Source organism: Notolabrus celidotus, chromosome 11 (genome assembly GCF_009762535.1).
Source record: "Notolabrus celidotus isolate fNotCel1 chromosome 11, fNotCel1.pri, whole genome shotgun sequence".
Taxonomy (NCBI): Eukaryota; Metazoa; Chordata; class Actinopteri; order Labriformes; family Labridae; genus Notolabrus; species Notolabrus celidotus.
This window is the reverse complement of record NC_048282.1, coordinates 19,657,892-19,674,735: the sequence shown is the minus strand read 5'-3', so window position 1 is coordinate 19,674,735 and position 16,844 is coordinate 19,657,892. Positions and strand designations below refer to the sequence as shown.

At 40.6% G+C, this 16,844-nt stretch overlaps 3 protein-coding genes across 6 annotated transcripts; 2 read left to right on the top strand and 1 right to left on the bottom strand.

Moving 5' to 3' along the window:
• The first annotated feature begins 339 nt into the window (after nucleotides 1–339).
• nfe2 (nuclear factor, erythroid 2) lies at nucleotides 340–5,505 on the top strand. Of its 2 annotated transcripts, XM_034695770.1 has the most exons (5): nucleotides 340–419; nucleotides 960–1,028; nucleotides 2,765–2,843; nucleotides 2,923–3,060; nucleotides 3,764–5,505. In XM_034695770.1, exons 3-5 carry the CDS (start codon nucleotides 2,796–2,798, stop codon nucleotides 5,045–5,047), a joined length of 1,470 nt encoding a protein of 489 aa, XP_034551661.1. In that variant the 5' UTR covers nucleotides 340–419; nucleotides 960–1,028; nucleotides 2,765–2,795; the 3' UTR covers nucleotides 5,048–5,505. The 2 variants fall into 2 exon arrangements, with proteins under 2 accessions (XP_034551661.1, XP_034551660.1); XM_034695769.1 differs by lacking the exon at nucleotides 340–419 and having other exon boundaries at nucleotides 796–1,028.
• hnrnpa1b (heterogeneous nuclear ribonucleoprotein A1b) lies at nucleotides 5,204–9,017 on the bottom strand. 2 transcript variants are annotated; one of them, XR_004632990.1, is made up of 12 exons: nucleotides 8,886–9,017; nucleotides 8,232–8,348; nucleotides 8,002–8,148; nucleotides 7,707–7,917; nucleotides 7,525–7,617; nucleotides 7,347–7,400; nucleotides 7,213–7,266; nucleotides 6,989–7,135; nucleotides 6,758–6,898; nucleotides 6,600–6,678; nucleotides 5,405–5,460; nucleotides 5,204–5,328 (listed from the first exon to the last, which is right to left on the bottom strand). XR_004632990.1 is itself a non-coding variant. In XM_034695771.1 (11 exons), exons 1-10 carry the CDS (start codon nucleotides 8,898–8,900, stop codon nucleotides 6,611–6,613), a joined length of 1,047 nt encoding a protein of 348 aa, XP_034551662.1. In that variant the 5' UTR covers nucleotides 8,901–9,017; the 3' UTR covers nucleotides 6,130–6,429; nucleotides 6,600–6,610. The 2 variants fall into 2 exon arrangements, 1 of the variants encoding a protein (XP_034551662.1); XM_034695771.1 differs by lacking the exons at nucleotides 5,204–5,328; nucleotides 5,405–5,460 and adding an exon at nucleotides 6,130–6,429.
• A 505-nt stretch (nucleotides 9,018–9,522) lies between these two features.
• cbx5 (chromobox homolog 5 (HP1 alpha homolog, Drosophila)) lies at nucleotides 9,523–16,575 on the top strand. 2 transcript variants are annotated; one of them, XM_034695772.1, is made up of 5 exons: nucleotides 9,523–9,713; nucleotides 10,207–10,396; nucleotides 10,804–11,029; nucleotides 11,418–11,518; nucleotides 15,297–16,575. In XM_034695772.1, exons 2-5 carry the CDS (start codon nucleotides 10,266–10,268, stop codon nucleotides 15,436–15,438), a joined length of 600 nt encoding a protein of 199 aa, XP_034551663.1. In that variant the 5' UTR covers nucleotides 9,523–9,713; nucleotides 10,207–10,265; the 3' UTR covers nucleotides 15,439–16,575. The 2 variants fall into 2 exon arrangements, with proteins under 2 accessions (XP_034551663.1, XP_034551665.1); XM_034695774.1 differs by lacking the exon at nucleotides 9,523–9,713 and adding an exon at nucleotides 10,008–10,029.
• The last annotated feature ends 269 nt before the right edge of the window (nucleotides 16,576–16,844 follow it).

Here is a 16,844-nt window from a genome sequence, read left to right as displayed (position 1 = left end):
GGCACACTGTTATGCTTTTCCATCATGGTATATAAATACAGATTATGCATGGTCCTCTTGAACTATAAATATGCCACATCTCTACTATCAGTAATTGTAAACTTTAGCACTATGGGGCTGTTCTATGTAACACAAAGTCTTTGTGAGTTTGCTCCTCGCCATGCTTCAGATCAGGGAAATGAGGGGATTTTTTGTCAGGGGTTTTAATGGTCACTTGCTATGTAAGACACGCTCCCCTCTATTCTCCCCCTGCTCCTCTCTCTCCCTTGGCGGTTGCTCTGCCAGATAGAGGAACAATGTAGTCTTTCTTACCTGTCGGAGGGTGTACATTCCATTTCTACTAAACTAAGTCTCAATCCTGCCTCCAACCCACCCCTGCTCAAATGGGGCCCTCACTGCGATGCCGGCTCTGACTCCAGGTGCTCCACATCACACTCCTCATATCTTTTGTATGGGACAGACACAGCAGTCTGGCTAGTTTTCTCTAACTGTTAGTTGCTCAGTTTGTCCAGTTTATGGGTATTGTCATCCCATAATTGGAATCAAAATTGCTTACAAGGATTTTTGTTTGTTTCTTCAAATCTTTAAACATTTACCTACTTCAGTGTGGACTAACAGAATGATTCTATGCCAGACTGTTGGTTTGTGGTTTGTCGTGTGGGCAAAAGGGAAATTCGGAGGTTGGGGTGCAAGTGTGCTATTAAGGATACAGTGAGTGCAAAAATTTGTGGTGTGGGTGCTTTACAGGAAGATTGCGTTTGTCTGCACTGAGCCATCCCATTTATGCCGGTGGCTGTAAGTGAAGTTGAACAGAGAGAGAGAGAGAGAGAGAGACAGACAGTTGTATGAGAGATAGAGTTGCAGGCCTCGTGTGTTTAACCTCTCGTGGTCTACTAAACACATGTGTGCTAAACACATGAATCCTGCTTTTACTTAATTTTTCTTCTTCTAACCTCCAGGATTGTGCCTGTTGCCCAAAGTGATTTTTTTCTGACTCATCACCTGTTGAAGCGGAGAATGTTGCACAGGTATGTTCATTCATATCTTCCCTTATTTTGTTGCAGAAATACTGTATGCTGATAATTTACAGTCCTCCCTCAGAAACTATGTGTGGTTATTTCTGTAGATGCGTCATTTTAGTTGATCGCAAACTGTCCTGTTACACCGTCTAAGTATTGTAGTTATAGTGTTGCTGAATCTTTAAATATTCAACTTTAACAGCATACAGTTGAAATTATACCTGATAACCTTGTTGTTTGTTAGAACTAGATTTAAACAACTTAGATTTCACAGCAAGTTTGATGACCTCACGAACCACCTTACCCTATACCAGGTTTAGATATAAAGCATTACATGTTGTTGTGCTTAACTTTAGTAGAGGATATAATTGGGGTTTTTGACCAGTTTCCTCAAATTGTGCTTCCATAATCGTCTAAAGAGGTCCATTTACGCCTCATTCATGGATTATTTAACTACAAAGGATAGGTGCAAGGGTCTGTGTCTTTATTTTGCAGAAACAGTCAGTTTAAAGAGTTTCAAGTGAATTTGGATTCCTTTGAATATTAGGCAGCAATTTTATGAAAAACAGCCTTACCAGTTTCACTGAAATAACAATCATTGTAAAAAAAAAAAAAAAACTAAGCACACATTTTACAATTAAAATCTTTAAAAAATAAAAGAGGAAACACATCTGCAGCTCTGCTCAAATACATCTCACAACCACCAAATATAGAGAACAATTTTGAGAGTACATAATGTCAGTTGCTTAAATGTACCATATTTTGCATCTGAATTCAAATCTCAGACATTTTTTATCTGAGCTGGCCACTAAAGTATCTTAAATTCTTGCACACTAAATGAAGACTTCAACCAGATCAGTGTGTCACAATCCGCTGTGAGATGCGCCACTGCTGTTATGTTTGACAACGATGTTGTTTTGATTTGACTCTGACACTAAAGATATCAGCACCTGATCCCTCAGGGTGAATGAAACCTGAAAGCGGGTTACTGTATTAGTGTCACTTGAGTAGTTTTAGGCTGCATCTCGATTACATCACTTTCTGCTTTTTTAATTCCTCTGCCAGTGTAAATACATTTATAAGTATATAAGTATTTGGAATGTTTGTATACTTGTCCACCTTACAGTAAGAGGGTTAAATAAATTTTCTTAAGGGCATAAAAAGTATAGATGACCCCCAGAGAGATGTGAGGAAGACTCTATTGTGTTATTTTATGAATTCTTGAAAGAGTGTATGTAACAAGGGCAAGGACTATGCAGCTATATATAATCCCATCCCTGGTTATAACTTTAAATTGAAATATCAAAATAAATACATCACAATATCCGAAAACGGTTTGCATTTGTACATTTAGACATGTTTTGAAGTGTTTGCACTGTTAAATATATGTATCTAGTGACATATGTTATACTCAATAGTTTAGCTCTACACAAAGTTTTACAAAGTGTCCCTCAGCCTCCAGCCAGTCTTGCAGTTGCAGCATGCTGTTTCCCTGCAGATTGTCTTATCAGGGGTCGGCAAAGCTGCAGCCCGGGACTGCTGATGGGAGGAGTCAACGCAACCAAACTGAATCCCTCATGTGCTCCAAAAGAACCTAAACAACACCCAAACAGTCATTTATATCAATATGTAACGTACGGTGTTAGCATGAGATTAATGCTTTTGGAGTAACTGCATTTTTTATTTTATGACTTGGTGTTGAGATGACAGGTAGGTAATAACTAGCTGCTCTGTGTCCTCACCAGGTTGGTCTCTAGTCTTGAGAGTCTGTCCTGAATGTGTTCAACTGCCAACTATGTTCTCCCGCTGAGGAGAACCTTTGAGGTGAGTCTCAGATTAACCATCACATAATCATATGATACCCTTATAAATTGTTTTTTAACAGTATCATTTCCTTTTCTAGGGATTAGCAGCTCCAGGCAGGTTGTGTGGAGGAGTGTCCATGTCAACTAATTTCCCCGGAGCCAGGTCTCATGGAGCTCCTCAGGATACAGAGATGGATGTGGCTTGGCAGGAGCTGATGGCCATCACAGATCTGCAGGTAATGATTCAGCAGACATATATGGCTCTATTCCATATGTTGTATTTCTTATCCTAATGGTTTATCTCAGTTAATGTACGTTATCAAAAAATACTTTGTGTTACCCTATTGGGGTGCTTCATATTGTGATATTTCAGAGCTCTTTAGGATAAAAACCCAGACACGTTTATCTTTTATCTATTCATTCTGATCAGTGATGATTGTATTTCATTCTATGTTAAAAACCGCAACAATTAAAAATAGTCTTTGAATGAAAATATGTGCAATACCTCTTAACATGTCATATTTCACATATATTCATGTTTTTATATGTTTTCATACAATGCTAATTGTTGAAAAGCTAATACATACTCATCTGATAAAAAGGCAACAATTGCCTGTGTGACTGATGGCAGGATGAAGAGATTGGGAGATGGGGCAAGTGCTGTATGTTGCGAGCAGCCCCGTGCTGCACAATAACCATCTGTTTCAAGTGAAACATGATCGGATCTATGAGAGCCCTTCATAGGGTATGGGTGGCATACTGAAGTGGGGGCAAACTGTGTGCTATAGTGAGTTAGATGTGTCCAAAAAAAGACAGTGTTCCACTCATTAACTCAGAGGTCTTAGAAATCTAGTAATTGCCTACAATGCTTGTGTTGCTGAGTGTTGGCTGATCTGCCCGTCAATCATAACTGGCTTTTCTTTGTTTTTGTAACTGTAGTTTGACGTTCCCGGTGAAGCCTCCTATGAAACAACCCAATACCAAAGCATGGAGCCCATGGCCCCTATGGGAGGTTATGCGATGGCTCAATCCCTTCCTCAGCCTCCCCCTGCTTCTTGTGACCTCAGTGCTCCAAACACATATGATGGATGTTTCTCCCAAGAGCCGTCTGTCTCCCAACATCAGTTAGGCAGCAACGCAGAGGCAATCTACGGAAACTCTGAACCTCAGCTCAATCAGCGAATGCCCCCCATTCCTTCACACTCGCAGGCCTCACTCATGGCACCCAGAGAACACATGAATATGACGGGTGCCAGTCAGGGGCAAAGAAGGTCAAACGCTTGCCTCTCTCAGGGTCGGCACATGCTGTGGACTGCACATGGACAAATTTCCCACACTCGCTCTGCTGATGATCTTGAATCAGACTCGGGTCTGTCTTTGGGTTCTAGCCCACCTTTGGCCTCCCCAGATAATCCTGTTGGTGGTGCACCAGGCTACCAGACTGTAGACATTAGTATGACATATAGTGATGGTGAACCAGACAACATGACTGATCACACCAGAGGAGTACACATGCATTACTCAATGAACTACCAGAATCAATCTCACGCTTTTCTACACTCCTCAGGTGCACAGGCCTATTTTCCTAATCAAACTGCTTATTCTCATGTACAATCTAATGTCTCAAGTACTTGGTCAGGGAAACAGCAGGGTCAAGCCACTGCCCTGGGCGAACTGTACAGTGACTGTGGAGTCACCAGCAGAGGGAGCTCACAGCATAATCTGTTCACTAAACAACCAGGAAGCACCTCAACTACTGCTCCACTGAGCAGAGATGAGAGACGGGCCATGTCCTTGAAAATCCCCTTCCCCATGGAGAAGATTATTAATCTACCTGTGGACGACTTCAATGAGCTGCTGACACAGTATACTTTAACAGATTCTCAACTAGCACTGGTCAGGGACATTAGACGCAGAGGAAAGAACAAGGTGGCTGCCCAGAACTGTAGAAAAAGAAAGCTGGAGAGTATAATTCACCTTGAAAGAGAACTGAACCAGCTGCAGGCCCAAAGAGAGCACCTGGCACAGGAGAGGCTGGAGTTCAAGCGCAGCTTAACTTTTATCAAATGTCGCTTGACAGACCTCTACTCAGAAGTATTTTCTCACTTAAGAGATGAAGCTGGACAACCATACTCAGTAGATGAATACTCCCTGCAACAGACACCTGATGGTAAAATTTATCTAGTACCCCACACATCTATGCACAAAAGAGACCAATGTTGAAGAAATAGCTTATTTAATGAAATTATAGCAGACATGAAGTTGTACCATGCGAACTGAGTACTTGTTTATGTGCTTTTGACAATTCTTTAAAATGTAAAACTGGAAATACATGCATCAACACTTTTACATCTTTGTAAGCGACTGAAACCACACAAGTTTGTTTTTTTTGAAAAATACTTTATTAAAAAAAGTAAAAACAAGAAAAAGACACTGCACAGCAGTCTTCTGTTGGGTTAAAAAATGTAAAATCTCTTCTGCACCATCATGATTGTTTGGCAAACCTGTGAAAACAATTAGGTTAAAAAAAAAAAGAAACACTTGCAAAACTGTTAGATGCTAGGTTTGGATAAACTGTACCTGAATTGGCCATTATCACTGAAATGAAGTCAGGTTTCTGGGACATGTGCAGTTACCTAGAAAGAAGAAACACCAAATGAGTAAAAGACATAAAAAAGCAAGTCATTTTTTCTCATCATGCAGTACGTTGGACCACTATAGAAAATTAAGAGGCCAATATTACCAGTCAACTCTGTTGCAAGTCACAATGAAACTTGTTTGCTCAAGATTACGTCATTACTCAGCTATATGACTTGCTACCAGCTACATGACAAATATAGCAAGACATACTATCAGTAGTTGAGAAGTCTGGTCTTACCTACACAGCATATAAGCCTTTTGGTAGCTGCTGCCTGCTAGTCTCAGGCTTCTGTTCTCACTCTCCCCTGCTTCAATGATCCTGGCGATGGTTTTGCTACTTCTCTCCCTCAGCTGGCTTCCATGGCTAGCCTCAAAGACTGCATGTAAGCTAGCATCCTCCAGGTGATCTTTGCAGAACTCAGGGTAGAGCGTACCAAGTGACGAGCTCTTTATGATGGATGTATTTGTATACCATGTCTTATTTCTAAAATCAGTATTGTACTTGCATTCAAAGCATGTAGTTACCAATGTCATTCTTGTCGCCCATCAACTCAAGAATTAGCTTTCACCAACATCCTGGATATGTTAAATGTGGCTCTTACCCCACGTGAATATCTGACAATGAACCCTCCCTTTCCCACACCACCAAAGACGCTAACAAAGACTTAAAAAAAACTGAACGATGTTTTATTTCAGCTTGATTGGTTGCAATTACAAATAAAAACCAGACTCAAAGAAAAATCTACATAAAACCTTGTTGGAATGCTTTCTTTCCAGTAACACATTTGATGAAAAAACACAAAACGTTTAAATGAAGACCCTCCATGATTAAGCTATTGTACATCTCTTCTTGCAGCAGCAGTAACCTGCCACAACTGTTTGGCTGAGCAGATTTAGGAGGAAAACCTGCAGCTGCCCTGTCATTTCGCTTGCTCTCCTCGCTCTCCTCTCCTAAGTACATAGTCCTGTTGAACAATATGGAACAACATTGTTAACTGTGCACTGACTTTGTATGACCTGACATCCAGAGTGATATGCTTTTAATCATTATCTACACTTGACATGTCCCTGCAGCTAAAAACTCTGGTTTTATGATACAAAAAGGTAATTGTTCTAGCATGCCTATGGTACTCACCACTTCACTTTTTAAAATCGACGGCCGTATCCACCACCATTGTTGGAGCCATTTCCATAGCCGCCGCCGCCACCTCCACCTTCAAGTAAAACCATAAACAGTCAGTTAACAGCTTTTATAAAAGGTTAATCAAGTCGTTTGAACCCTGGTCTTCTTACCAAAGTTCCTACCACCACCGCCGCCGCCACCACTATTATTATAGGTCTTCATTGGGCCAAAGTTGGAGGCCTGGGGTTCGTAGTTGCCCATGTTATTATAGTTTCCTCCTCCTCCGCCACCACCTCCGCCACCACAGTTACCTATGGAGAGAGAGAGAGAAAAAAAAACACAACTTAGCCAGGAAAATCTTAACACTGAATTCTTGCAGTGGGAAAGGCTGTGAAACTCACCATAGCCATTGCTGTCATAACCATTTCCTCCATAGCCACCACCACCTCCACCACCCCCACCACCACCCTGGTTGTAGCCGCCTTGGTTATAGCGCTGGTTGCCGCCATTATTGTATCCACCAGGTCCCCCAGGACCACCTCCATAGCCTAAAACAAAGCACACTTAGTATCTTGCAAAATAATAAACAATCTGAGCTTGATTACTGGAAGATAAGCCTACTTACCACCATCACCTCCATTGCCATTGTAGGGACCATCTCCGTATCTTCTCCCACCACCTGAAAGGAGCAGGATGCTAGGTCAGTTGTGTCACAACCACTGATGAAGTTTGATTTGCACATTATCAAAGCAGTCTTACCCTGACTGAAGCCCCTATCAAAGTCATAGGGTCTACTCCCCCCGCCGCTGCGTCCTACACACAGACATCAACACTTAGCTTTACAGCAACATTCACTTTGCTATTCGTTAGTCAATATATTATTATATATTATATTAGTCAATTGTATTGTAATGTGGCTGATGGGTCTGAAGTATACCTTCCATGCCCATGCCTGTAGTCTGCATTTCTTGTCTTGTAAGGGCCTTCCTCACTTCACAGTTGTGAGAGTTGATTGTGTGGTATTTCTGGACTGTGTGAAAGGAAATGATATTACCCATTAGTTCAAGGATATACACAAATTACAGGACGAATCAAGTGTGTAACTGAACGTTTACTTACTGACAATCCTGTCAACTGAGTCGTGGTCATCAAAGGTTACAAAGGCAAAGCCCCTCTTCTTGCCAGTGTTGCGATCAGTCATGATATCAATGACCTCAATCTTGCCAAACTGTGTGAAGTAGTCTCGCAGGTGGGACTCCTCTGTATCTTCCTTGATGCCTCCAACAAAGATCTTTTTTGTGGTCACATGGGCACCTGGCCTGTTTGAGTCCTTTGAACAAAACATGTTACGTTATAATTTGCTGATTTTCCTGCATAAAATACCTTCAGTCATGTTTTATAGTAGTAAACGTACCTCTCGAGAAACTGCTCGTTTGGGTTCAACAACTCTTCCATCAACCTTGTGAGGGCGGGCAGTCATAGCAGCATCAACCTCCTGGACTGATGAGTAAGTAACAAAGCCGAACCCCCTGGACCTCTTTGTGTTGGGGTCTCTCATGACCTGCAAATAAAGCCCTCAATTAATTCCAATGCTATAATCAAGTAATCAAATACAACACACGTTCTTTTAAATAACCCACTTACCACACAGTCTGTAAGGCTGCCCCATTGCTCAAAATGAGCCCGCAGGCTTTCGTCTGTGGTCTCGAAGCTCAGACCTCCAATGAACAGCTTGCGGAGCTGCTCTGGCTCGCGTGGGACCTACACAATGAACAAAGCAAAAGCACACATCGACCAATTTAATTGATGTTTGATACCAAACTGAGGCTATCTTGGTCCACAAACTGTTCAAAAGCGTGATGATTGTTTAGAAACCCATTCGTGCGTCACGTATCAAAAATCAGGAAAGGTAGGGGGGAGACATCGCCGCCATTAACGTTAGCTGATTGTTAGCGTGGTATTGAATAACATTAGCAGCCTCTACATTCGTGTGCATAACTCGTGCTATTGTTCCTATTTGCAGTTTTCTATTTAGTTTGTAGCGGCTCAATTAATGCAACTTAATGTATGGCAGCAATAAGTGGCGGAGTAACATATATAGCTTGCCGCATGAACAAAAGCCATGAGGCCCAGCTGCCATAAAATGGCGGCGTCACAATATCTGATGGCTACTGCTGAAGCGAGGCAAAAATCGACCACACTAAGCCGTTGAAATTTCGAAACGGCTTCAAGCATCTTGCAATGTGCACAAAAAAATTCAGAATACAACAAAAAATAATGGTGGAACTGGATACTTACTGGATCTTTTGACATTTTATAGCGAAATCCTTGAAGACTCCTTGTGAACTGACCGGAGAGGCGCTGTCTGCGTCAGACGAACCAAGCTCGATACTCAATTGTAGAATAAATAGCAGAGAACCCACCTCTGTCGAGCAGCCATTGGTCAGGAGTTCCCGCTGGATTATGACGTCAACAATTAACTCTATTTTCATTGGACAGATTTCAGTCAATCAATACTAACAGCAAATGAATTTACGGTAGCAATACATTTCACAATCACGGCGATGAAAGGTTGTAAATTGATAAAAACTGAGACAACGTGAATCTTTGGTATATGAAATATTGTCGGGTCAGTTAACACAATGTTTATACATCAGGGGTTATCTCATGAGTGCACTTAACAAGTGCACATCAAAGCACATTTTAATGTTGAAAGGACAAAGGAGGATGCACGATGGTGATTATTTTTTTACTTGTGGGTGGAGCTGTGCCTCTCTCAAAACAGTATGCCCTCTCCTAGCATACAAATAAATACGTTTTAACATAAATGTTGAATAATAATATATAAGGAAATGTTCCACATTTAACAAACTTCATTATAAGCATTGTAGAGGCTTGCTTGCCCAATATGTAGGTCATCAGCTGACCGAGGGGCGGGCACTTTCATTGTGCGCCTTTAACGCGCGCTTTTTACGTACAGTCAAGCGCACAGCACCTTTATGTGATCCAGGCTAGATGCTAAAGTAGCCTCTGCGTTGGCCTCACACACCGTAGTCCTCAAAGAGATACGTGCTTTTTCCTCGGCTTGTTATTAAAAAAAAACTCGGCGGTTTCCACATCCTAAAGGTAAGGAACCTTTACCCCACCATAGTGGTTTGTTTGCTGCAAGTATCGCAGAGCAAGTCATCGTATTGGTGTCAAAGATAGAAAAACTGCTAGCTCGTTGAGCGTTAGCGTATGTGCTAGCTGTATTAGCAATTCTGCCTTTTAATGGCCAGTCGTTAGCTTAGTGAGTTAGCTTAGCAAACACAGTATCAATTCCTTCATTGCATCGTGAGCGTACTCAGTTTTCGGTCTCTTACCTTTAAGCAACGTTACAATGGCGAATGAGCCTCCATGAAGCGGTTCGAGCCATTCAATTTGTGTAGCATTTCAGTGTACAGTAAGTGTGGCGGATAAGAGGAACGACGAAAATAAAATGCACTTGGTGCAGATAGCTGATTTTGGCTCTCGTTAGAATACGTTGCCCTATCAGAGGTGCCAACGTCGTGTTCAGCAATGTAAAAACACACATTATTTTTTGTTCAATTTTTTTGATAACGGTGATTTTTCTGCACAGGGATTTGCCATCGGCCTGCAGCTGCATACTGTTGATACTGTTGAGCAGCAAACTTTGCTATGGGCAAGAAGTCTCGCGACGATGAATCCTCATCCTCCGATGAAGAGGAATATGTTGTGGAGAAGGTGCTGGACAGAAGGGTAGTGAAAGGCAGGGTTGAGTTCTTCCTGAAGTGGAAAGGATATTCGGAGTAAGTCATATTCCTAATTTTTTGGTTAATCGTTTCAGGCGCATACAGCACCACATAGTCCTTTTATCACCATCCCTTGCTGGGCTTTGAGTAACCTTCTTCGAATATGAATCACATAAATCTGATAGACTTAAAGGTAACAGACAGTATTCGCATACGCTCTCAAAAAGTCACGTACCATAAGATCTGGAGTTTCATGATGTCTAATGCAGTATTCATTGCAAGTTCTGATACCAATATTCAAACTTCTAATCATTAGTGGTTATTTTCACTTTGGTATCAGGAGAGTACTTGTTGATAGAGTGATTCTATGTATAATTGCAAAACATTCATTTGTGATTAACGCTGTTGAATTTAGACATGGTCACACTGATACTATCTTGCTGTCTTGCTTATATCTTTTGCAGAAAGCACAACACTTGGGAGCCAGAAAAGAATCTGGACTGCCCTGAGCTTATTTCAGAGTTCATGAAGACCTACAAGAAAAGCAGCGGTGGAAGCTCCACACCAAGCAGCGGGGCCAGCAAATCAAGCACAGGCTCCTTAGGACGCTCCAAAGACTCCAGTACCTCAAAAAAGAGAAGCTCCGATGATGATGAGGAGGGTGGAAGCAAGCCCAAAAAGAAGAAGGAGGTAGTCATAATTACACTACTGTATCACAACATTGACAATATGATATTTCAGACCTGAAAGTGTGAAAAGTCTGCAGTTTGTTGGGTACTATTCACTGAGTGTGCATAAATCATTGTCACGTATAAGATAATTGTTTATTCATATTGTGTGATAGACTCTGAAGACGAACAAGCCTTTTCGCTTTTAAAGAAACAATAACACATCTTTTAATATAAGCTTCAGTGATTTGCAGCTCGTGTTTCGTGTTTCTTTTTGAAAGAGGAAGAACAGAAGTTTCTTTCTAGCACAAACTTCAGCTTTAACTTACAATATGCTGAGATTGTTTTAAATTTTCTCCTTGCTTTCGTGCTAAAAAGATTTATTTTTCTTTTCTTTTTCTGTCTCTCAGGACGACATCCTAGTTGCGCGTGGCTTTGAGAGAGGACTTGAGCCAGAGAAGATCATTGGGGCAACTGACTCATGTGGTGACCTGATGTTCCTCATGAAATGGTACGTTTTTGTGAAATGCTTTTCCCAAAATGACATTGAATTGTATGAAGACAAAGGGCCAAGTCCATCTCAGGTAGAACCATCCACTGAGCAGACACCCACACTCGCAGGTGTATATCAATACAGACCCAAATCAGCACAATCTCCTTAAAGACAGTGACACAAACTGCATGATCCATAGGCCAGTATGATAAATGCATATGTACGAATCAATTCAAACAGCTGAGTAAAGGCAGAAAAAGAGACATACAGCACTGAACATTTACTTGCTTAAGCTCCTGCCTCAAGTTTTTCAAGTGGGATTAGTATTGACAATTTAGCTGCTCTTTCAACCAGATTAATCTTTTTGGAGATGGGTCCTGGGGTTCTGTCCTACACACATATATTTTTCATGTGCTTGTCACGCTACTCCGCTGAAACCAGGTTTTTGGGATTAAGACTTTATTCTTTATTCTTTATTCAGATCCCCATTAGCTCCCACAACGTGGTCGCTAGTCTTCCTGGGGTCCACACTTACCAATAAAAAACAGTAATTTACAATCACAATTCAAAACATCTTAAAAGATATAATACAATATTGCTTAACATGAAATAAGCCAACCCTGAGGGAAAAAAGAGAAATTGAAAATCAAGCTTAAAACAAATCTTTTGATGACTCTTAAAAGAGATTTTGTACTTGAGTTTTCTATTTGCGATGGGAAGCGTATTCCAGGCATTAAATCGTCTATATAAAACGGTTTGCATCAAGGAATTTGTCCTTTGGCTTGGTAAGGCCAGGAGCTCTCAACTCATTTGACGTGTAGTGTGCTTGTGGCACGAACCTATGTACACCAGCTTTTCTTCAAAGAAGATTGGGGTGTTTTTCCAGACTGCGTTATGCAGGAAGTTCAAGATATTTGTTTTCATTTTTTCTTCCACAGTCGGCCAATGTAACTGATTATGCATCTCACAGACGTTTGTTCAGAAATTACAATGTAGCGCTAAGCTGGCAGCTCTGTTCTGTGCGAGTTGAAGTTTGCTTCTTAGTAGTGCTAGACCAGATAACCAGACAGCACTCCAATTGTGACCGCACAAGTGACCGAACAACATCCATCATAACAGAATGTGGAACATAAGCAGAACATTTCCTTGCGACCGCAATGCTCTTTCCCATCTTGGATACAATATAATCAGTGTGGTCTGACCAAGACAGAAGGCTGTCTAGAATAACTCCCAATAATTTAGTTTTAGTAACCTGCTCGACTGACATCCCATCTATAGATAATTTGATTGCTGAAGCATTAGCAACAGCGGTTCTACTACCGAAAACAATACATTTAGTTTGGGTGATATTTAGTACTAGTTTGTTCATTTTCACTCAGTTAGAGATATTAAATAACTCTACATGAAGAAGCTCTCTAAGCCTTTCTAACGTAGCGACTAGCTGTAGGATCATTTTAGTTTTGTTTTCCATTAACCCGCAAGAGGCTTGATGATTTTTTTATTGTTCCGCAAGATGACGCAATCTCTGCACTGAGTGCACTCTGCTCCATACAGCCGACAAACACACACTGCTCCTCGCTAACAAACACACCAATGATCCCAGGTAACCACTGTTTGAGTTAAGAGCACAAAACTGATCACAGGTAGTACAAACTCCGTGTGTTATGAGGTGATGTGTTGTGAAAGTGACTGCACTGATACCAGTGTTTCAGTAGCCTCCCTGACAGGCTGCGCACGCTGTGTGTGTGTGGTGCATTTTTGTGAAAAACATGAACACGCAACCAAAGAAAATGATAGGAACTGTGCACATCACTTCAGTAATCATGATGTCAAAATACGTGTCTTTGAAAACCACATGTGATGCAATACAAAACTTTTAGGGGTTGTTCAAATCTTCCAGACTTCTTGTATTGAAGACTGATGTATTGAATACTTGATGTAAGCACAACATGGTTATGAATGTAATCTAAAACTGTGCAGTGAGGCTAGTCCACTATTTCATTAGAAGTAACACTCTTCATGGTTACATTTTCCCTCTAACCTTATTTTGTTATTGATAACAGCACTGGGGACTAGGGATGGGTACCTTTCACATTTGAACCAATACGGTACTGATACCCGGAACCTGGGAATCGGTACCGGTACTCAACGGTACCAATTTTCGGTACTTTTGTGTACTCAAGTTTATGTAGTAATAAATATTAATTTAAAAAAAAAATGTCTCAAATTTGTTTAATTTAAACAGAAACAGGATTATAAAGGTGATTAGATATATTAGCTGACACGTGCTCGTGGCGTCTAATTGCTCTTTCGGAAGTTTATCAAGTAACACATATGAATGCCTGCGGACGAGAAAAGGTCTCCGTCTCTTTATAATAACAAGACACACAACTTACTTGTTGGGCATTCACGCACACAGGAACAGTTATAAACGGGGTTAGGTAGTCGGAGCGAGAGGGTCAGTCTCAACCATAGACTGTAGTAAATAAACTTAATCCTCGTTAAGTTCTGCCTTGCGGTGAGTGCACGCGCCCGTCAGCTGCAGGCTCCGTTTGGCGCGCAGATGCAGAGAGCAGAGACGTCCACCCGGTCAGTCTCTGACTTTATTACAGGGCGAAAGTGTGGAAAATCACCTGCTCTTCCACTCCCTCACAGTCACAGGGATGCGTTCAGATACCGAAACATGGTACCGTTTGATTTTACGTGAGTCGGTACTCGTAGTACCTATAAAAGTACCGAATTCGGTACCCATCCCTACTGGGGACTTTTGAGCAGTCTGCATTACACTTTCAGCGTAGCTCAGAATTCCATTTATCATAAAAAGGTGGTATTAGTCGTTTTCTAGTTGCTCTTTGTGAGCCAATGTGTTGCCGGCTACAGTTGCTGTCTGCACCACTACTGCTTGCAACTTGTAATGAAATGTTTCTTGAAACAGTGCTAAATATGCCAGATTGCTACTGATGAATTACCCATTAGCTGAACTAATGGCATAGCTGTCCATTCATATACAAACAGTAAGGGACTCCATAAAATTTTATGTCATCACACATTAGCTAGATGGATAAATGTGTGGCACCTCGTCACTCATGCCTGGTCATGCTTCTCTCTGGAGTGTTGTGCTGGTGCAGTGAAGCAATAGTTGTAGCACAGATTTGGATCATGAAATGTATTTACAATAAATTTATATCTTTTGAAAAAATGTAAAAAGTAAACCAAGACAAAATCTATGAAGATTAATGAGTCCAATCTATTTTCTTTACTTAGAAGAGGATAGAAGAGTGCTTTTTTATGTTGAAAATGTTAACATATTATTGCAAGAATACTAAATTAAATACCAACAAACTTCTTAGTTACAGAGGTAACTCCCAAATCTAATCTTTTTTTTTTAAATGTGGTGATTTTTATTTTGTCAAATTCAAAAATTGCAACAAACAGATAACCCTTATCTTATACTCTACCATCTATACCCTTATACTCAAGTTATTTGCAGTTAAGTTTAACAAAATTTAGACCCTCCAAATTCAATAGTTTAAGCGTATTAACAGTAACATTTTATGTTCCCGGTTTTCTCTTATTAATATTAATTGGTGCCAATAATGTGTCAGTGGGAGAACTAATTACAACATTTGTTATGATTTTACAATAATGTACAGGCTATTAGATACTATATATAGATTATCCTTGCGGAAAACAACATATCTCATGTACGGTGAAATGGAGTGTCGTCAAAATTTAGTAGGACTACATGTTTCGGATGAAATTTAGAGACAAACATTTTTCTTTTTCTGTCATGCAGGAAAGACTCTGATGAGGCAGATCTTGTGCTTGCCAAGGAGGCCAATCATAGGTGCCCACAGATTGTTATCGCATTCTATGAGGAACGTCTCACCTGGCACGAAGACAGTGACAAGAAGGAGAAGGACGCTGTCAGTGCGTGAGTTCTTCACGCCAGGAGGAAACAAACTCCTCCACTGCAGGGACAACCTTGAGTCGGACATTTTTCACGCCCAAAACCTCCCATCCTTCCTCTTTACCATGTCCAACAACGACACACAGTGGGCACAGTCCTGTCTTTCTTCATCCATAACCCACTGGAGCACAGGGGCCCAGACTGCTGACAAGGAACCATCAAACAGGGAGAGCGGCTGTAGCGGACATGGGTGATATGCTACTGGGGATGGGTTCTGCTGTTCGGTCTTTGTATTCTTTACCCTCTTTTTAATGTCTTAACACATCATGTTTTAGTGCTCACAGGATACAGTTATGTCAGTAAGGTATTTTTCAGTAATGGCCATCTGTTTAAACTCCGACAGAGTTTCTACGAAAGCTGTGTTAATTATGAGCTTGTCCCACGGAAGGTGCACAACCCCCATCCTGAAGTCTTTATGGACTGTGCTCCTCCTTGCTTTGAGATTCCACTAACATCACTGAGGATAAGCATAGTATCAATATTCAGGAAGCAAACACCATGGCTCTTTCCTGGCTGCATAATCATTTCCTTTTTTAAAAAAACTTTCTATCTCTTGTAGATTTTTTTAGTTTTTCCTGTGTAAGAGGATACAACTACCCAGTTTAAATTTGCAAAATGATGCCAGCCGATGATGTATTTTTAACAAAATGATATCGACATTTTGTTTGGTTGTTTTTATTTTCTTCTTTTCCATGTTTTAATGTGAAATTTGTGATGTTTTTTAAATTCCTCCATGCTATCACCAGTTCAAGTAAAAGACAATAAAACAAAGTGTACTCTATTTGGTATCTTTTTTTTCCCCCTTTGTTAACTGCAGTGTTATATTTGGACCGGTCTCATGTTAGCATGTTAGACAATCTTGTATCCAAACCAGCAGTTGTTGACAGTCATTTGGGTCTGCCATCTTGTGGCTTAAAGGTGAATAACTTTAGAGCATATGACCAAGCTCGTCAAGGACAGCCCTGCAGTTTTATTTTGGTGTTATTGATCATAAGTTAGTTATACTTTGATATATTTTTTTACAGTGTATGGTAGACTTGGTCATTAGATTTTTTTTTATTATTGTAGTGTTATTATGAAACATTAAACCCGTTTTAAATCATTATTCACACCCTGGACTTGGCTTTTATTGCTTTGAGTTATTTGACTTTGCATATAAGTATTGAATTTGCTCCAAAAAGAACTCCTTGGACCAAAGTTTTGTTGTCTTAGTCTGAGATCTGCTCTATTTCTAATCTTTAATTAGCATCACGAAAGACAAATGTGACCTCTCCTTTCTCAGTACATCAGTCATATTCCCTGATATCACTTAGATTTTTGTGTGTCCCTTTTTTTCTTTTTTTTCGTAGCCATTGAGCTATGTCAGTTTTTGCA